At 38.8% G+C, this 19,602-nt stretch overlaps 3 protein-coding genes across 4 annotated transcripts in view; 1 reads left to right on the forward strand and 2 right to left on the reverse strand.

Annotated features, from left to right (window-relative positions):
* The window catches only part of LOC133848102 (ATP synthase subunit delta, mitochondrial), a 118,464-nt gene extending 102,683 nt beyond the window's left edge, over window positions 1-15,781 (forward strand). The window contains exons 1-4 of one of the 2 annotated variants that reach the window (XM_062283493.1): window positions 14,515-14,664; window positions 14,867-15,075; window positions 15,179-15,390; window positions 15,566-15,781. In XM_062283493.1, the coding sequence (XP_062139477.1) occupies window positions 14,877-15,075; window positions 15,179-15,390; window positions 15,566-15,628 (474 nt within the window). In that variant the 5' untranslated portion in view covers window positions 14,515-14,664; window positions 14,867-14,876 and the 3' untranslated portion in view covers window positions 15,629-15,781. Of the gene's footprint in view, window positions 1-14,514; window positions 14,665-14,866; window positions 15,076-15,178; window positions 15,391-15,565 lie in introns of those variants that run through there. The other variant, XM_062283494.1, reaches the window with a different exon arrangement.
* Window positions 1,452-13,946, reverse strand: LOC133848105 (interaptin). Its single transcript, XM_062283497.1, is given in 13 exon segments — window positions 1,452-3,024; window positions 3,216-3,545; window positions 4,098-4,197; window positions 4,269-4,549; window positions 4,621-4,716; window positions 6,878-9,726; window positions 9,729-11,415; window positions 11,651-11,758; window positions 11,840-11,937; window positions 12,005-12,092; window positions 12,807-13,393; window positions 13,464-13,608; window positions 13,675-13,946. Coding segments are annotated over 13 exon segments (7,347 nt in total). The 5' UTR covers window positions 13,714-13,946; the 3' UTR covers window positions 1,452-2,085.
* A 1,308-nt stretch (window positions 15,782-17,089) lies between the features above and the next one.
* Window positions 17,090-18,573, reverse strand: LOC133848099 (transcription factor SOX-4-like). Its single transcript, XM_062283490.1, has 2 exons — window positions 18,446-18,573; window positions 17,090-18,374 (listed from the first exon to the last, which is right to left on the reverse strand). The coding sequence occupies exons 1-2, from the start codon at window positions 18,449-18,451 to the stop codon at window positions 17,226-17,228; spliced, it is 1,155 nt and encodes a 384-aa protein (XP_062139474.1). The 5' UTR covers window positions 18,452-18,573; the 3' UTR covers window positions 17,090-17,225.
* Between the last annotated feature and the right edge of the window lie 1,029 nt (window positions 18,574-19,602).

Genomic DNA, 19,602 nt, shown 5'->3' on the forward strand with positions numbered 1-19,602 from the left:
GAGAATGAATTTAAAATTAGTTTTATAAAACTATCAAAAACCGCTTTTGTATAATAATTGAGTTATCGACGTAACAAAATTTCCAATTGTTGCCAATCAACATTGATGTTAACTATATCGAATTCGACAGAGGTGCTAAAAATAGTCGCCTGAGAAGTTCTTTTTGATGTTTGTCATTTAATTAGCCGCATTACAAGTATTACAGTCTGGACAGAGATGCACATACATAAGTTACCGGAGAAAGCGCAGCAACGCACTTTGTTTCTGTTTTCGCTAATCCCACACGATCAGTCTCGACCTGTAAGACAACCGACCAACCAGCCGGCGAGCGAAAGCTTTGTGTCGAACTTTATGTTACTGCCTGTTTTGACTATAGTTTCTTGTACTCCCGATACCCAATGGCTAGAAGGGTATGATGGCTTTGTGTAAATACTGTATCTGTATCTTCGACCTCATATAAAATAGTATACATACATATATTTCATCGTCAGGTATACATATGTATACCATATATACATATTATTCACCCTCATTAACATACGAGACGACATCTCTCTGAACACCTAGATTTCAGAGACTACATCAAGAATGACACTAAAAACTAAGTTTAAAAGCTAATCACAAAATTACTAATTTAAACTCTGTTGTATTCTCAAGCAGGTATTTTAAAGTCGCGCACTCTTGACGGTAGCTTTCTTACGTGTTTTTTGTTGAATCTTAAATTTTTGGTCCATTTAAATTCAAATCAATTTAGCGAGCAACAAATTTGGATTCTGCAATACTCAGATTCCGTTAAAATTGTGATAAAAACGTATTGTGCTCATTAACGACCTTATAATATATGTGTGTATATATACATATATATTCGTGATCAGTCACAACAATCGAGTCAAATTCAAACTTCAATAACAGACAGATATTTTTGTCTTTTTATATGTCTCTGTTACTTAAATAAATAACTTCATTATCACAATACTTTTATCACACTCTTAGAAAGAATATATGAAAGGGATCCACCAAAAAAGGTTTAAAAAAAGGACGTCTACACATCGTAATAAATTTGACATTGAATATAATGAAAATCAAATATCCAGGTAGCTGAAACGGTTCAGTTATTTTGAACACACTTCATTTATTATTTTCGACATATCAAGTTTTTTGTTTGCATATTGAAGATGGACCGGATTTCTCACAGTCGAGCACTCTCAACTGTAGCTGTTTTACTTTTTATTGTTGACTTTGGAAATTGAATTTCCTACATACATATAATCGAGATTCTAAGATGTGAATACCTATAACAAAATAATTTCCACCAATCTGGACTTACTAAGAATGGTCCAGGAACAAATAAAACCCCAAATTTTCGATTCAAGTCAGTAAAAATATGCGAATTATGTAATAACTCATTATTTATCATTTATTTTTACAAAAATTATATTACAAGAAAAAAAATGGATTCTCTTAATATTATATATAATTAATTATAAGTTAGTTGCGTCTTCATTGCACACAAAAAATTGTGCTTATTAATTAATACTGGAAACATACTAAATATGTCATTTACGAAAATTTTAAATGACATTTTATTAAGTGTATTGTTAGTAAACCGAAAATGGTAATGACTAATCTAATCGAATGTTTGTTGAAGATTGGATTGACTACTTGCGCTTGAACATGTTACTAAGGCGTCGCTTAGGAGGAGAATTCTGCAAGTGGACGAAAGAAATGTGCAAATGTTATGAGAAAAAAATGTGAATTGTGAAAAGTTACACTGCCTGTAGTCATTCGATTATCCTGTTAAACAGCATTTCATTGAGATTAACAATTGACTTAAAAAATTGCATCTATGATGACATGATTAAAGAGTACGAGAACTTGATTGTATGTAGCTTATATAATATCCGTGACGGCATAATCGAAGATCCATTTGATTGGGGAGTTTGTGAATGTAATGTATATATGTATTTGTGGTTGCAGTAAACTGCGGTAAGCGATGGCTCTGAATGTGATCCAAGACGAGGATGACTGTACTCGATGGTGATGTTAGAATCGATGAAATTATCTATGCTTAATGGAGAGGGGAGATCAGTTGAAATCCATGAGAAATCTCAACCCTATCGCTATTAAGACGACGAGTGCAAGAAGGATTCTGCTCCAAAAGCGTTTGTGCAATCGTAATTCTGGCGACCAGCGCCAGTATGAGTTATTCGTAGTCGACGTCTCAACATTAAAAGTAATGGCTGCATTAGGCACACTTCGGGGCAACAACATAGATTGCGTCTCAGATGCTATCTCAGATTGCGTCTCAGATTCTATATCAGATTCCATCTTAGGTTCCACTTCAGATACCATCTCAGTTTCATCCATGTCGTCGTTGAGAAAAAGATTGGCAAACAAACACGTCACATCCACAACCGAATAGTTACGATTGTGCTCGGCAATGCAGTTAGCGTTGTTATCATTGTCGTTATGCTCACTTAGGGTCGATATTGTGTTCTCTTCCTGCGAATCATCCGTTTTATCACAAAGTTCTAGTTGACGCTCCTGATCAAAACGTCCAAAGCGTTTTTCTCGAATTTTCCTTTGCAGCTCCAGACGTCGATAGGCCACAGTCGCTTTTGTAAGCGAGGGCTTGATGCGTGATCTGCCCTTGGCAAAGATGTTCCCGTGCAGGCAAAATGTAACTCGCGCCTTCTCAGTACATTTGTCTTGGCTTGCGACATTGTTGCTTTGAATAGATGCAGCGCTGCTGCTGTCTGCACTGCTTGTGGAAACTAAACGGCGGCGTCGCCGGTTGGTCGATGCCAGCAGCTCGGCATTGGACAAATGTGGTGTGCCATTCGCATTCTGATGGTGTTCCGATGCTGATTCGCCATTATCATGTAAGATCAAACGCTGGCGATCATAGTTCAATTGTCGTTTAACGTTTCTAGGCGTTGATGTGCAAAAACGGCCATCGGAACCAGATGCAAGATGCAGTTTTCGGCCTTGCACAGTCCATAACTGGCGATGTTGAGGCTGCTGCTGTAAAGGATATAAGCTTTGCTTTAAATCGAAGATTGTGGTCCTAACCACATACAATCACAAGGACAACAACGAGAACGAGGACAACGACTGACGACAGGCAGATTACAATAGGCAATATATCATATAGAGTATGTAAGAGTTATTTACACAGAAACAAATTCAAAGATATTTGCTGATTAGAAACTTACCTCATCGCGGGGCAAGAAATTACCACCACCGCCACCGCCACCTGCACCGCCGCCGCCTGTCCCACTTGTGCTGCTGCTGCCCATGCTGAAGCGTGAGGCAAACATTTTAAAGCGCGCCGGCGTTTTGGCCGAGCCATTTTCATACGTTTCGCGTAATACTTCGCGCGGCGGCTCGGAGCTGCCAAAGGACATGCGGCCACCATTTTTACTGGGCGTTGGAGGACCCGGACGTTTGTAATGTGTGCCTATGGACTTTTTGCGCGCATTGGCACCGCCACCATTGCCTGTTAGCAGTGCACTCATGCTATCATCGAGGCTGAGTTGACAGTCCTATAACAAACAAAAATACATTACATACGTTTCAATCTAAATTCCTTAACTATAACATCACATCATTAACTATATATATTACAAATACTCCACTCATACTCATTTTAGTATGTTATGTAGTGCACTTTACTGAAAATGCTAGCCTAATTAAGTAAATAGTATTTTAATGTCTAATAGCAGTAGAGTAATCTTTTATGCAAGGGAAAACAAAGCCTACAGATTAACAACGGTTTTAAATCAATCACATTTTTTTTGTTTGACAAATTTTATAACTAGAACATATACATATAACAAGGAAAGTTAATAATTTCTATAAATTGTGTTATGTGATTTCTTGATTTCTAAACAAAAATTAATTGTGATCCTTGCCAAGTTCACCCAATTTGCGACAAAAGTCAAAAATTAACCCAAAAATTCTCTTTTGCTTCTCTGTGAGTCTGTCTTGAACTGCAGCGATTGGTTTGGATCGAATCAACACGCAGTATCTGTTATTGATGGGCGTTATTTTCAACAACTCTTACAGCTATTCAGATGTATATCAGTAAGGCTTACTTTGAGATCATCTTCCTGAACACCTACGTCGTACTGTGCCGCATACGTGCTCTTCAAATGCGGCGGCTGCAATGAATTACGATATTGTAGTTCCTCAGTGCTGTGTAGGAGTAAAAACGAAAATGATATAAGTATTTATTATGACTATAGAATAAATGAATAGCTGCTTACGTGATATTTGGCACACGACCCGTCTTTAGATCTGTCAAATACGTATTATTGAAGACCTCCCCTTCTTCGTCCTCCATAGTCAGATTACTACCCAAATTAGCAGAAGGCGCACTTGGACGTTTAAATGGTTGCCATTCCTCGCTTGCCGCTTGCTGAGCTTCTTGCAAGTGACGCAACTTTGTACTCAGCAAAGCTTCTTGTTTCTGCTGATCCAAAATCTTTTCATTAAGACGCACAATTTGATTGGAAAGCTTCCTCGTGTGTTCCTCATACTTGGCATTCTAAAAGTCGAAATAAGCATAGAATTATCAAATTTTAAGAGTTGTGGAATACTGTTCAAAATATTACTTACCTGAGCATTCACTTTTTCCAGTTCGGCCTTCACACCGGCTGTATCGCTCTCCTGTTTCTCCTTCATCCGTGTCACCTCCGCCATGTAGAGTGTGCGCTATAGTTGTCAAGATTGTGTTGGGTTGTAAACACGACAGAGAAACACACACGTTAAGTGCGTTAGTTAAGAGCAGTTGAGTGAGTGGGTGGTGAATGAAGTGTAAGTGAAATGTAAGTGAAAGAGAAGCGAACAACAAATGTTAACAAATAACACCAAGGACAATAACAAACATGGAACTGGCATTAAACATTTAACTAATATCTGCTTTGTAATGTCTCGCTTCGCACGTTACTCAGAAGAATTAAACTAGGAAAATAAATTGCACCGCAATTGATTTATTTTGAAACTACTCTTTACATGTGAATGTAAATAAATAATGTAATAATTAACAATACAAAAAAAAAAAATAAATGATTTCTTCTGCTCTCTCTTTCTCTTAAAATTCTATCGGCTTTCGAGTAATCAATTTAATATCAACATTGTTGTTCAATAGTATTATATAAGCCATGGCGATTAACATCATCAACATTAACAAAGAACTAAAACAAGCATTTTGGCACGATCCACCGATTCGTGAAGTTTTTGTAACTTGTTCATCGAAGTCTAATTTTGAGTCTGTGTAAGATTGTTGTGTGTGTTGTTTTTCTGATTTGATGACATTCTGCCAACAATTTATGGCTTCAAGACATTGAAACTTGCAGTAGTCAATGAAAGTTTGTTTATTAGATGTGCATGTGGAGGAATTTGGTGATAGTGACTGATTAAGGCGGCGCAATAGAGGAAGAAAAGAGGGGAAAAAGGGAAGGATATTGTTTTAAATACGATAAGATAAATGTATTGCATTGTCTATTTTATGTATTCAAATTGATCGAATTGCAACAAATGTGTACGTTAAGCATCGCATAAGCTGACTTGTCGGAAACCCACACTCCATCAATTTAAAAATTAGATTTGGAAAAAAACCTACGCCAAAGCCACTACTCCGAGTACAGTCCCCTTGATAGGTATTTGAGAGAAGTTGCTGTGTTCTATTGAAATTGATTAAAGCTCAACTCGACTCCTATAACAGACAGTCGTATGTATAAAGAAGACGGCATAAGTCGAGAGTAGTCAACATTGAAATACCCTTCCAATAATCTAAATATATAAAACATTCTCACAAAAGAGAAAAAAAGGGCTGAAAATGAACAAACTACAAAGGAAGAAAATAGATGAACTGGACAAGCTAATTTTATGCTAAAAATCATTGATTTTATTATAAATTATTACACCTAAAGAAATGACATTAAAGTGCAAAAAAAAAAACTTTATTACGGTTAATAGTTCTTTATTGTTATACCCGATACGCATTAAACATCTTTCAATCGAGTTGGCGATCGGATAAATGACTTTACGTTAGTTGAAGAAACATCACTTCATATTATAATAATTACTAATTCTATTAATTAACAAGTTCGAAAGCTACAGTCGAGTGTGCTGGTCTGCGAGATACTCGCTACTCATTTCGAATAAAAGCAAAACAAAACAGGGCGGTATTCTTCTTCTAAATATACCAAATTAATATAATGAAAAATACGGAAGGTATACCAAAGATTATATTTCGTATACTGATTCAGAATATACCATAGAGTATAAAATATACCAGATACAGTATATTTCTCGTAGTCTCTGAGATCTAGGTGTTCAAACGGACGGACGGACAGACGGGCATGGCTATATCGCCTCGAATTTCGACGCTGATCAAGAATAGATATACTTTATAGGGTCGGAGATGCCTCCATCTGCCTGTTACATACATTTCCTAGAGACACAAAGCTATAATACCCTTATACCCTATGGGTAGTGGGTATAATAATGATGTGGAGTTTTGAAACATTGACAGGAACTTTAAATTTTCAACATTGAGGTTAAGTATCCAACTTTAAAAGGAGTTATCTACGACCACACAAAACATATACGGTACATTAGCAAGCGAGCAAGCAATCTTAACGGATCTACTATAGTCGAAAAGTGTTTTACAATGTTTATTAACTTGACGTGACATTTATTAAGAATACTAATGTATATCGTTAAAATTCATATTTGGCTTTTAGTTAGTTATTTTTGTAAGAAGTAACAAAGTTACAAAACGTAAATGAGTAAATGAATTTATTTAACGCCACCATACCATAAAGAACGGAAGCATAAAATAAGCACCGCAGAGTACAAATCTACTTACCATTTTTGTTTTCATTTTATCTAATTTGCCTTCCATTTCCAGACGCTGGTCTTTCAACTTTTGCTCAAAGCGTCCAATCTCTTCTTTGGAATCACGATACTTTGCCTGCAGTATCTGGCAATCAAGTTCCAGCTGCTGCCTCTTAGCATTTTCTTGCGTCATTTGCTCCCTTGTCTTTTGCAATGTCTCGCGGCTAATTCGTATTTCAGCAAGTACGGCATCCAGTTCGCTCTGAACATTTTTGTGTGCTTGTCGAGTGTGATCAAGTTCCTTCATAGCTTCAGATAATTGCAGCTCAGCAACATGCAACTTATTTTGTGTATTTGCATCGATTTGGCTAGAGAATGGTTTATTATCGTTCTCGGAAGAAGTCTGAGCACTGCAATCTACTTTTGGTTTTGCACACAATGTGTCTGAAGTGTTAACGCCAACATCTTTGAGACAAAGTTTAACTTCTTCGTCTTTTTGTTTTGAAGCGCTTTCAATACCATTGGTTCGATGCTCAGCCTCCTGACTAAGTCGAAGCTTTTCCTGTTCAGTAATTTTTAATTGTTGCTCAAGCTCGATTCGCTTCATTTCCAAGTTTTCGCAAGTTTTCTCGAGCTCAATCATTCGATCGTGTTTGGCAACACGTTCTGCCTCATCTGAACAACGTTGATGTTCTAAATTAATCAATTTATCCTCAGCACGTTTTACACGCTCTTTGTTCTGCCGTAATTCCAACTGCAGGCTTTCCTTCTCATGTTGTAATGTTCGAAGTAGATCCCATTGCTCGTCCTGGCCGACCTTGGCTTGATTAATCTCTCTTTGCTTTTTGGATAAGACAGCTTGATGTTCGCCAAGCTTTACGGCCATTTTTTCCAAACGCTTGGTGGTGAGATCGAGTTGCGTCTTAATTTTCTCCAGTTCCTCCTCCTTTTTGGCAAGTGTATCCTTAATATCTTTTTCGCCAACGAAATGCTTCGCTTCTAAATGTTTTATTTGATTTTCTAAACGCTCACATTTCTTTCGTTCAACGTCCAGTAATTTGCGATCATCCAACAATTGTTCATCACGTTGCTCCAACTTTTTCAACCTTTCTGTCAATTGCTGTTGTAAGTCGACGATCTTCTTTTCGGATTCTTCCAATTGTTGTCTCTGATCTTCGGATATCTGCTTAAGATCTTCTTCTTGTTTCTTAAGTTGTGTTTCTAAACGCTCACATTTATTTCTTTCATCATCCAGTAATTTGCGATCATCCAACAATTGTTCATCATGATGTGCCAACTTATCTCTCGCTTCTTTTAATTCCTGTTGTAAGTCTGCGATCTTCTTTTCTGATTCCTCCAATTGTTGTTTCTGATCATCGGATTTCTGCTTAAGATCTTCGTGTTTCTTAAGTTCACATTCCAAATGTTCACATTTCTTTCGTTCAACGTCCAGTAATTTACGATCATGCAGCAATTGTTCATTTCGTTGCTCCAATTTTTTCATCTCTTCCGTCAAATGAAGTTGTATGTCTGCGATCTTCTTTTCGGATTCTTCCAATTGTTGTCTCTGATCTTCGGATTTCTGCTTAAGATCTTCTTCTTGTTTCTTAAGTTGTGTTTCTAAACGCTCACATTTATTTCTTTCATCATCCAGTAATTTGCGATCATCCAACAATTGTTCATCATGATGTGCCAACTTATCTCTCGCTTCTTTTAATTCCTGTTGTAAGTCTGCGATCTTCTTTTCTGATTCCTCCAATTGTTGTCTCTGATCTTCGGATTTCTGCTTAAGATCTTCTTCTTGTTTCTTAAGTTGTATTTCTAAACGCTCACATTTATTACGTTGATCGTCCAGTAATTTGCGATCATCCAACAAGTGTTCATCACGTAGCTTTAACTTTTTCAAGCCTTCTGTCAATTGCTGTTGTAAGTCGGTGATCTTCTTTTCCGATTCTTCCAATTGTTGTTTATGTTCATCGGATTTCTGCTTAAGATCTCCTTCTTGTTTCTTAAGTTGTGTTTCTAAACGCTCACATTTATTTCTTTGATCATCCAGTAATTTGCGATCATCCAACAATTGTTCGCCATGCTGTGCCAACTTATCTCTCGCTTCGTTCAATTGCTGTTGTAAGTCTGCGATCTTCTTTTCTGATTCTTCCAATTGTTGTTTCTGTTCATCGGATTTCTGCTTAAGTTCACATTCCAAATGTTCACATTTCTTTCGTTCAACGTCCAGTAATTTACGATCATGTAGCAATTGATCATCACGTTGCTCCAACTTTTTCATCTCTTCCGTCAATTGCTGTTGTAAGTCGGTGATCTTCTTTTCTGATTCTTCTAATTGTTGTTTCTGTTCATCGGATTTCTGCTTAAGATCTCCTTCTTGTTTCTTAAGTTGTGTTTCTAAACGCTCACATTTATTTCTTTGATCATCCAGTAATTTGCGATCATCCAACAATTGTTCGCCATGCTGTGCCAACTTATCTCTCGCTTCGTTCAATTGCTGTTGTAAGTCTGCGATCTTCTTTTCTGATTCTTCCAATTGTTGTTTCTGTTCATCGGATTTCTGCTTAAGTTCACATTCCAAATGTTCACATTTCTTTCGTTCAACGTCCAGTAATTTACGATCATGTAGCAATTGATCATCACGTTGCTCCAACTTTTTCATCTCTTCCGTCAATTGCTGTTGTAAGTCGGTGATCTTCTTTTCTGATTCTTCTAATTGTTGTTTCTGTTCATCGGATTTCTGCTTAAGATCTCCTTCTTGTTTCTTAAGTTGTGTTTCTAAACGCTCACATTTATTTCTTTGATCATCCAGTAATTTGCGATCATCCAACAATTGTTCGCCATGCTGTGCCAACTTATCTCTCGCTTCGTTCAATTGCTGTTGTAAGTCTGCGATCTTCTTTTCTGATTCTTCCAATTGTTGTTTCTGTTCATCGGATTTCTGCTTAAGTTCACATTCCAAATGTTCACATTTCTTTCGTTCAACGTCCAGTAATTTACGATCATGTAGCAATTGATCATCACGTTGCTCCAACTTTTCATCTCTTCCGTCAATTGCTGTTGTAAGTCGGTGATCTTCTTTTCTGATTCTTCTAATTGTTGTTTCTGTTCATCGGATTTCTGCTTAAGATCTCCTTCTTGTTTCTTAAGTTGTATTTCTAAACGCTCACATTTATTTCTCTGATCGTCCAGTAATTTGCGATCATCCAACAATTGTTTATCACATTGGTCCAAGTTTTTCAAACCTTCTTTCAATTGGTGTTGTAAGTCACTGATCTTCTTTTCCGATTCTTCCAATTGTTGTCTCTGGATGTCACTTTGCTGCTTTAGTTCTCGTTCATGTTTCGTCTCGTACTCGGTAATTTTTAAATTATTTACATGTATTTCATTTTCTAGTTGTGCTTGCTTTATCTTGGCAGTGCTGAGTTCGTTTTCTACTTGAGTCTGCTCCAGTTTCTGGTTTTCAAGCTCTTGCCTGGCGAGATCCAGTTGTTGTTGAAGCAACATTTGTTCACTCCTATACTTATTTGTTATTTCAGCAATTGCTGCAGCCTCCTGCTCCATCTGTATTTCCTTCTCGCGGATTATTGAAAGTTTTTGATCTAGAATTATCTGCTCAAACTTCTGGCAATTTTTTCCGGAGTTCTCCAGATCTTGTTGTAGCTCTTTTAATTGTTTTTGAAAGTCATTCACTTTGGTTTGTAGTTCCTCTTGCACTTGTAATTTGCTTGCCTTAACAGCCAGTAAATCTTGTTCCAGCTGTTCATGCTTGTGCTTATATGTTTGGGATTGTGTCTCTAGATCACGCTCCAGCTCAGCAATTTGTATACTGAACTGTTTCGAGCGCTCCAATTCGGTGTTGAGACGCATCTGAATGTCTTTTTCAGCTTGCAGCATTTTCTCAGTGGTATTCTTTAAATTGGCCTGACTCGCTGTCAATTCACAATTTAATTTTTCTACATCGCTTTTCAAATTTTGTATGTAATTATTATTATCGATATTCTGTTGCTGCATTGTGTTATATTGAGATTGCAATTCATTAGCCCGTTGGTGCTCTTGCTCCACCTTAACATTCAATTGTTCCATACGTTGCTCGATAATATGCAGCATATGCGATTGTGATTTTTCAGCAGTCTTCTCAGGTGCCGTCTCCTTAGACTTTTCTAATTTATATTTAAATACGAGCTGCAAAAGTTGACTTTCAATACGTTCCTTTTCCTGCGAATTCAGTTCAAGCACAGAACGCAGCTGATCATTCTCCAATTCCTTTTCACGTAATTGTTTGTCTATTACGGAGGATGCTAAATTTTCTGGAGTCGTATTCATGCTGCTTTGCAATTGTGAAGTATCTAATAGATCCGACGAAGCATTCAGCACTTCACGCCCATTTTGTAGTTCATTGCGGGCCTCTTGAAGACACCGCTCTAACTCCAGTTTGTCGTTCGCAAGATGCTCCATTTCGTCGCCCCTTTCTCTTAGCAATTGCTCCGAACTATTTAGACGCTGTTCGAGTTCGTTGATGCGATCCATACACACAAGCACCTGTTTCTCGGACACCTTAAACTGTGCATAGAAAAAATATATGAATTTGTTTATCAACTTGACAATTATTCTCAGTTTCCATTATAAAATATTGAAAGTCCCTTTTTACATTACTTAGTGTACATAGAATAATTCATATTTTAGCTAAAGGGTCAGAAGCGGATCAACAAGATCTATAAAATTTCCCGAGGAAGGACGTGCAATTATTGTGTTAATATATTACACTCAGTGTGTATCCGAAAAATCGTATGCTTACCTTCACGACCAGCTTGTCATGTTCGGCTCTCAGCTCTTGTAACTGTTCGCTTTTCTCGGAAAGTATATTTTCTTTCTTGCTAAGCTCATTCATCAAACGTCGTTTCATCTGTAATGCAGGTAAAAGTAATGTTTTAATTCTGGATTTGCCGTAGGTCGCAGAAGACTGTATTGCTGGATTTAGAATTACATTGTCAAACTCATTGGTCGCATAGTTATGCTCATCTTCGTTATCGTTTGCTAGTGTCGCCTTCAGCATTATTAGTTGTTTCTTTTGCTCTGCGTTCTCTATAATGATATACAAATATTTGAAATTAGTAATATTTACGCACTGATATACACATGTGGTACTTGCCTCTAGTAAGTTTTTTCATTAGACTCTCAGTTTCCAGAACTTGCTCTTCTAAGACAGTTTTTTCGTACCTCTCTGTTTCAAGTTGAGCCTGTGCGAGACAAACGGCGTCATTGTAGGGATACGATTAATATGAGATTATATATGTACATATATTACAAATGCAGACAGAGATACAAGTGTATAAACATAATGTGCACTACCATATATGTTCGGTATTTCCAAAGGTCGCGTAATTGTATATGCAATATTAGGATAACTGTATAAAAAAGACATATTCGCAAATGTTTTAAATATGTATCTTCATTTTAATACAGTTGATACTGTCATTATATTTTAAACAGGAATAAAAAATAATCATAAAAAAAAGTTTACGATCGGTACTCCAGCAAAATATATGTGATAGGCATAAAATTTGATGTTGAAAATAACATGTGAAATAAAACCATCGCGACAGAAAAGATCTAAATCCCAGACAAGTAATAAACAAATTTGAAAATGGCAGTAGCGAAATCATTGAGCAAGAAATAATATTCAAAGTGCATTATTTTTATTGCTTTATGACTTGAGCCGAAAAGTATTGATCTCTGTAAATGCGTTCGGTTCGGCTTGCTTCGAAATATCCACCACACATAGGCCACAAACCAAAGGCAATAAAGGTTGGCAACCGGAAAAACAGAAACCAATGAGCGACTGCTGATGGCAAACCTTTCAAAAACTAGACTTAATGTCTTTATGGAGCCAAGAGGGAAAAAGGTCGCTCAACAACTTAATATATTACAAAAAAGGGTTCAATTTAACTTACTCGCAATCCAAATAATTCTCGCGTCCGCTGATCAAGCAACTCAGTTTTTGGAGTTGCCGGAGCACACATTGGGATTTCGTTCATTGCGCTGCGGCGCTCTCGCTGCAGCAGCGACGCGGATGAGTTCTCCATCGTCGCACTAACTATTGAAGACGAATCCTTGTTGTTGCTGCTGTCCGCAAGTGATATAGATAAACAGTTTGTGACATCCCTTGGCAATGGTGTGATGCTGGTGATGGACGAACTGCAATTACCATTGCGATGCATAGTTAAACGATCCGGTGTTGAGCTCTGTGGAACTAGAGGAACTAGAAAACTGTCCTCATCAATGTCATTCTGTATTTGGATATTGGCAATGGTCTGCTGCAGGCAATCTCGTGTCAGCTGCAATCCATCTACAGTCTGCTTAAAAAATTCCGCGATACATTGCTGCACAGTCTCTGGTAAATTTTTGCAGATATTGTGAAAGTATTTGTTGGGCTTCTGAACGCAAGTATAATGCATTAACAGTGTATAAACATAAACATAATCTGTCGTTGCTACTCGGCATTCGCCATCGAATATGGGTGTGAAATCTGCATAGATATCTGCAAATTGCATTGATAATTGAATATGAGTTTAGAGTAAAATAATGCGGCTCACACACAATCGACAAACCTTTTAGAAATATTTGTAGAGGTTCCAAACATGATGAATTTTGACCAGGTTCAAAATTAGCGTACTGCTCATAGATGGCATAAAAGGCTTCAATATCTGAATCTTCTAGAGATGTGATATTCTCAATGAAATGGCACTCGTTCACCTTTCAAATATATAACATATTTGTATTTAGATATCACAAATTGATTTCACTCTAAGTAAAATTTACCCATTTCAGGAGCAACTTCTTCCAAGCACGAGGCTCCATTTTTTACACACACAAAAAAAAAAAAAATTTATACAAAGGACGCGTAAGATTTCCTATGGACTTCACTATATTCGACAATGCACTTGTTTCATAATGTTCACAATTATTTGTCTTTTTTGACAAAAAAAAGTCCAAAATTGCAGAAAACTACACACGCATTTACAACACAAAACAGAACAAATCCACGTTAATTTTGAAATAGCATAACCTTATGCCTACAAAATAAGCGCGCTTGCTACGATTGCGATAAATTTCTTTGCATCAAACTCAATTTGGTCACAGGGATGCATTCGGCATCGTTTTCACTACTGACGCATCCTTCTACGCATCAGTTCTGATGCAACACATAAAATCAATATGAACAACATAATAAACTCATAACATTATAAATGATTGTTTATGAAGAAATTGAAAAATATTGCATTGCATTTAATATTTTCGATGTATTTAATCGAAAAACTCAGAATCTACTCCTATATATTAGTATGTTCATCTTAACTTTTGTGCCAAACTACATCAATTTCTTCTTCCTTGAGACAGATTCAGCAAAAGACAGCAATCGATATTCGAAACTGGATGTCGAGTGCAAAATACGAAAATTTACAGTAGCGATGTATCGATGATAACGAAATATTAAATGTATCGATATACTGGGTGACCATTTTCAAGTGTTTGCATGTAGCGTAGGCAAGAATTTATTGAAAAGTGTTATTTAATATTCATTAAATAATTTATGTAATACTTCTAAATCAACAATTCCTTAAAACTATAATATTACCATAGATAATAAATCGATAGCGCACCAACGATACATAGCCTCTAGTGTTGTAACGCGAAATAGTGTTTAGATTTTGCAACACTAGCAAACAGCGGCGCTGCTAATAACGACGGCTGAGCGGAGAGACTGCATAAGTATTCTTTATTTTCGCCACACTCCAAAATATTTTAAAGGTAGAAACCTAATTGTGGTTGTGCAAAAAAACCCAAGCAAGCTATTTACTGTGCGTTCAACGTGAAGCTACGCTCACATGCTTGTCATTTTTTTTGTTGTATTTTCTTTTGTGGGGTCTCTCTAACCTAGAAAGTTACATAATTTTATGTGTTATTGTGTGTTAAAATTGTGCAACGCATAACTGTTAACTGTTAATTGCAGCACACACAAGATGTCGTTTGTGAAGAATGCTCGCCTGTTGGCCGCCCGCGGCGCTCGTTTGGCCCAGAATCGTTCGTACTCCGATGAGATGAAATTGACTTTTGCTGCCGCTAACAAAACGTTCTACGATGCCGCCGTCGTTCGTCAAATCGATGTGCCATCGTTTAGCGGCGCCTTTGGCATTCTGGCCAAGCATGTGCCCACCCTGGGTAAGTGTGTCAACAGATGGCGATCTCTCCATCTACATATGGCGCACAATCCTTTTAATCCATTACATCATCATCTCATGCATTTGTGCGTTGTTTTTTGCAGCTGTGCTCAAACCCGGTGTCGTTCAGGTGACCGACAATGAGGGCAAGCTGACCAAGTACTTTGTGTCCAGCGGCTCTGTGACCGTCAACGAGGATTCCTCTGTGCAGGTGCTCGCCGAGGAGGCTCACAATGTGGCCGACATCGATGTGAATGAGGCCAGACAGCTGCTTTCCAAATACCAATCAGAGCTCAGCTCAGCTGCCAGCGATAAGGTAAGAAAAAAAGAGAGAGAGAGTGTGAATGACAGTGAAAACTCGCTAGCAAACAACTGCACTGCTTTCGAACAACAATTAAGGATAGCTTTCGTCGTCTAAGCGAGTTTTCACTCTGCGCTTCAAATTGTGCAATTAATTTTGCAATGCATTTCTTTTCATGTTATTTTTGCAGGCCAAGGCGGAAGCTGCCATCGCTATCGAAGTTGCTGAGGCGCTTGTCAAAGCTGCCGAATAAAAACAAAACAACCAACCCTATAAACAATTAACATAACAACAAACAACCTTACACCAACAACAACAACATCTGCTTACAATTGTGTTTAATATAATTAAAACATAACAGCATTGTTATGAAACAATAAAAACAAAAGCGAATGAATATATGTAATATCGTAATAACAACGGCAACAGCAGCAGCAACAACAACATCAGTAACAACAACAATCACAGAAACAACACCAACGACCAAGCATCACAGCATATCTTAAAGATGATCAATCTGTTTATAAATGTAGATATATTTTTTTGATATTCATTTTTTTTATATATTTTTTTTTGTGTGTGCACACAACAACAACAACCACAATCACACATCAAAGAAATGATGTTGAATTTAATGCATAATTCATGACAAATGTTTAAAGCGCAGGCGCAACAACTGCGTCGGCAGCGACAGCGACGTCGACTGCAACGCCAACGCGAAGGTCAAGTTTACAAAAGGGCAGCAAGTGATTGAATCTTCTTTTTGTTTTCGTTTTCTTTTTTTTTAATTGTGTTTGGAAATCTTTTTTCCCCCAACTTGAAAAACGCCCCCATGAAGTGAGTGATTGATAGAGTGCAGTGTGGTTTTTTTTTAACAATTTCAAGATTTGTAAAGTGAAGCAATTCAGTAGAAATTGAAATTATTCTGGCGGATTCTTCTATACTTCGAATTAAAGTCAAATTTAATGCACACATTTCTTTCACATTATATAATAATAACTATTAATGCATCAAATTTTATATAATAATGCTATATTTCCCATATTTATGATTATATATAATATTGAATTATATAATATTTTGAAATTGACAAATCGCCAAGTTCGTCAACAATTTCGTTGATCTCCAAACTTTGATAACTGCAAATATCGCAATGCATCTGGAATTTGTTAATGAATTTCTATTCACACTCCTGATAGTGTTAATTTGTTTAATTTATCAATGATCACCATGTTAAACTATTTAAAGTAACAACTGATTGTGTTTGCTGTTTATTAGATTCGCAGCAAGTTTCCTCACTGTAACTTAACATACACCTGTTAACAGCAGTTTCTAATGTGATCCTCACTGTTAACAGCAGACTGTTAATTTAATTTTAAATTCACCCGTTAACAGCAGTCTGTAAATTCAACTGTTAACAGTTTCCCAATTTAAAATGCAATTTTTTCTTTTCAATTTAACAGTCGGTTTTAATTTTCCGTAACAAAACCAAAACAAAAAAAAATATACTATAAAAAAAAATCAAATAACTTAACTTAAGGTTGCTTAGAAGAGTTGTGTGTGTGTGTGTTGTGGGATAGGTCGAAGGATCGAAAGAGTTGTGAAAATTGATTTGAAGTAGCAGTCGAAATTAGGTTCGGAGACCAACTTTGAATGGTGAACTGTTGTGAGTTCGTCTCCAGTGCTGTGTGTGTTGAAGTAGTGCAGTTGCTACTCTTCTTCTTCCTGTTGTTGTTGCTGCTGCTGTTGTGGTTGCTCCACTTAGAACTGTGGTGGTCCATAGGTCTGGGCGGGCGCATGTCCCAGGGGCAGCGGCTGTTGCTGCTGCTCCTCAATGGGAGCGGGCAGACTCAGGACTGGTCCCTGAGCAGCGAAGCTGGGAGCGGGCGCTGACTCGGGCACACTGAGCACCGGCGATGGAGCGGATACCGAGACACTGGGAGCAGCGTACTGGAGAGGAGCTGGCGCTGGAGCGGCAATTGGAGCGCTGTATTGAATGGGCGCTGGAGCCGGAGCAGCGTAGACGGGAGCGGGGGGCGGGAGCGTTGTAGATGGGAGCAGGAGCGGGTGCGGAGATGGGAGCACCGTAAACTGCAGCGGGAGCGAGCACGGGAGCTGGAGCTGGAGCACTGTAAATGGGAGCTGGAGCTGGAGCGCTGAAGATGGGAGCTGGAGCTGGAGCGCTGTAAATGGGCGCTGGAGCGGGGGCGCTGAAGATGGGAGCGGGAGCAGGAGCATTGTAGATGGGAGCGGGAGCAGGTGCGCTGTAAACGGGAGCGGGAGCACTGTAGATGGGAGCTGCAGCTGGACCGCTGTAGATGGGGGGCAGCACCGGGACCACTGTAGATGGGAGCGGGAGCAGCGGCGCCAATAGAGCCGGAGGTGGAGTGCTCATGGATGACGCGCACCACCTTGGTGGGAGCAGAGATGCCGCCGCCAATGGACTGCAGACCTGGGCCGCCATGTCCTGAGCTCTCGTGCAGAACCTTGATCACCTGGGGAGCGCTCTCAACGAGGGGGGCGCCGCCACCGCCGAGCAGAGGTGCTGATTCCTGGTGCACCACCTTGATGACCTTGACGGAGGCGGGACCATGTCCATGACCATTATAGATGGGAGCTGGACCGCCGATGCTGCCACCGCTGCCGCCGCCGCTGGAAATAACCTTCACCTTGTAGACCTGGGGAGCGGGACCGTAGCTGTAGCCACCGGCATAGCCGCCATCGGAACTGCCGCCGCCCTGCTGATGGATGACCTTGACCACCTGGACGGGACCGTGGCCGCCACCATGTCCACCGCCATAAGAGCCACCGCCATAGGAGCCACCGCCGTAAGAGCCACCGCCATAGCCTCCTCCACCGCCACCTCCTCCATTGCCACCCAGGTTGAGACCAGCCTTAAGGCCGCCGCCGTTGTTGTTGGAGCCGCCGCCGCCGCCACCAAGGAGACCCAAGAAGCCAGCGTTGGCCACAGCAAAGAGAGCGCACATGCAAACGAAGACCTGTAGCAGGTGGGAAGAGAGCGTTAGAGTGGATGCACTGCCTCTGAAAAGTGGACAAAGTGAACACTTACCTTCATGTTGACTACTATTCCTGCTTGATTTTGTAGTGGGGGGTGGGAGAATGGATGGATTCGATTGGTGACTCCTAAAGTCAAATTCTGTGCAAACACAACTGATGTCAATTCGTGGAGCAGCGCTCGCTTTTATATTCCCCAAGTTGTAACCACAAGAAGAAGCAGCGGCAGAGGCAGCGACAGCAGCATTATCAACAGCTGTGTAAAAGCTCATCATGATGTTGGATTCAACGATTCGAATTAGCAACGCAATCGACGCAAGTTTTCGAAGATGAAGATGAAGCCCAGCCCGAGTTAAACAAAAGCATTTCATTAACATTTAACATTTGCAAAGGGCCATTTGATGATCATGATGATCATTCAACTCCAAACAACATCATCATCATCATTATCACGATCATAGTATCATCACGAAGATGATGCAAAGTCAACTTGTCTGTTGCCCATCCAATGTATTTATTTCGAATACCCGGCTTTGATTACAATGGAGTGAAGTCTGCGTGTAACTCAGTGTTGGATCCGTCAAAGAAAGCAAAGTAACTATTATTAATATTATTTTCTTTAATATGTATTACTAGAGAGAATTCTGATATTGATAGAGATATTTGCTATATAATTTATATGTCCGTCTGTTTGAACAGCTAGAACTCATAACACTTAAGATTGAACGCTTATAAATCCGGTCTTAAAATTCTAACACAATCCTCAAATCGTAGAAACAGAATATTATTAATTTAAAAAACGTTAAGAATGCATTACAGATATAATATTGAAGGTTTCGAAATTTTATTATATTATATTTTATGTGACAAACTTAAGGCACACTCCATTTATATTTTGTGCCGAATTTAGGAATACAAGAAAATAGTAATAATAATAGAAGATTCATTCCGATCGCATAATAAACTTGTAAGTCATTGCCGGGTGTCTCTCAGTCGAGCAACAGCGAATGCCGCTTTCTTACATGTTTTGTATAGAAGTTGCCGCCGTTGTTGTCGCTTTCATTTTCATTGGGGCCGCGCCCACTTTGCATACGCAGCGTGTATTACACACGCACACACATGCGAGCACCTGCATAAATATCGTTATCGATATCGACAGCCATAAGTATAACATGCATATCGAGCTGTTCTTCATTTCCATTTCCAGCCCAT

This window comes from Drosophila sulfurigaster, chromosome X (assembly GCF_023558435.1).
Source record: "Drosophila sulfurigaster albostrigata strain 15112-1811.04 chromosome X, ASM2355843v2, whole genome shotgun sequence".
NCBI lineage: Eukaryota > Metazoa > Arthropoda > Insecta > Diptera > Drosophilidae > Drosophila > Drosophila sulfurigaster.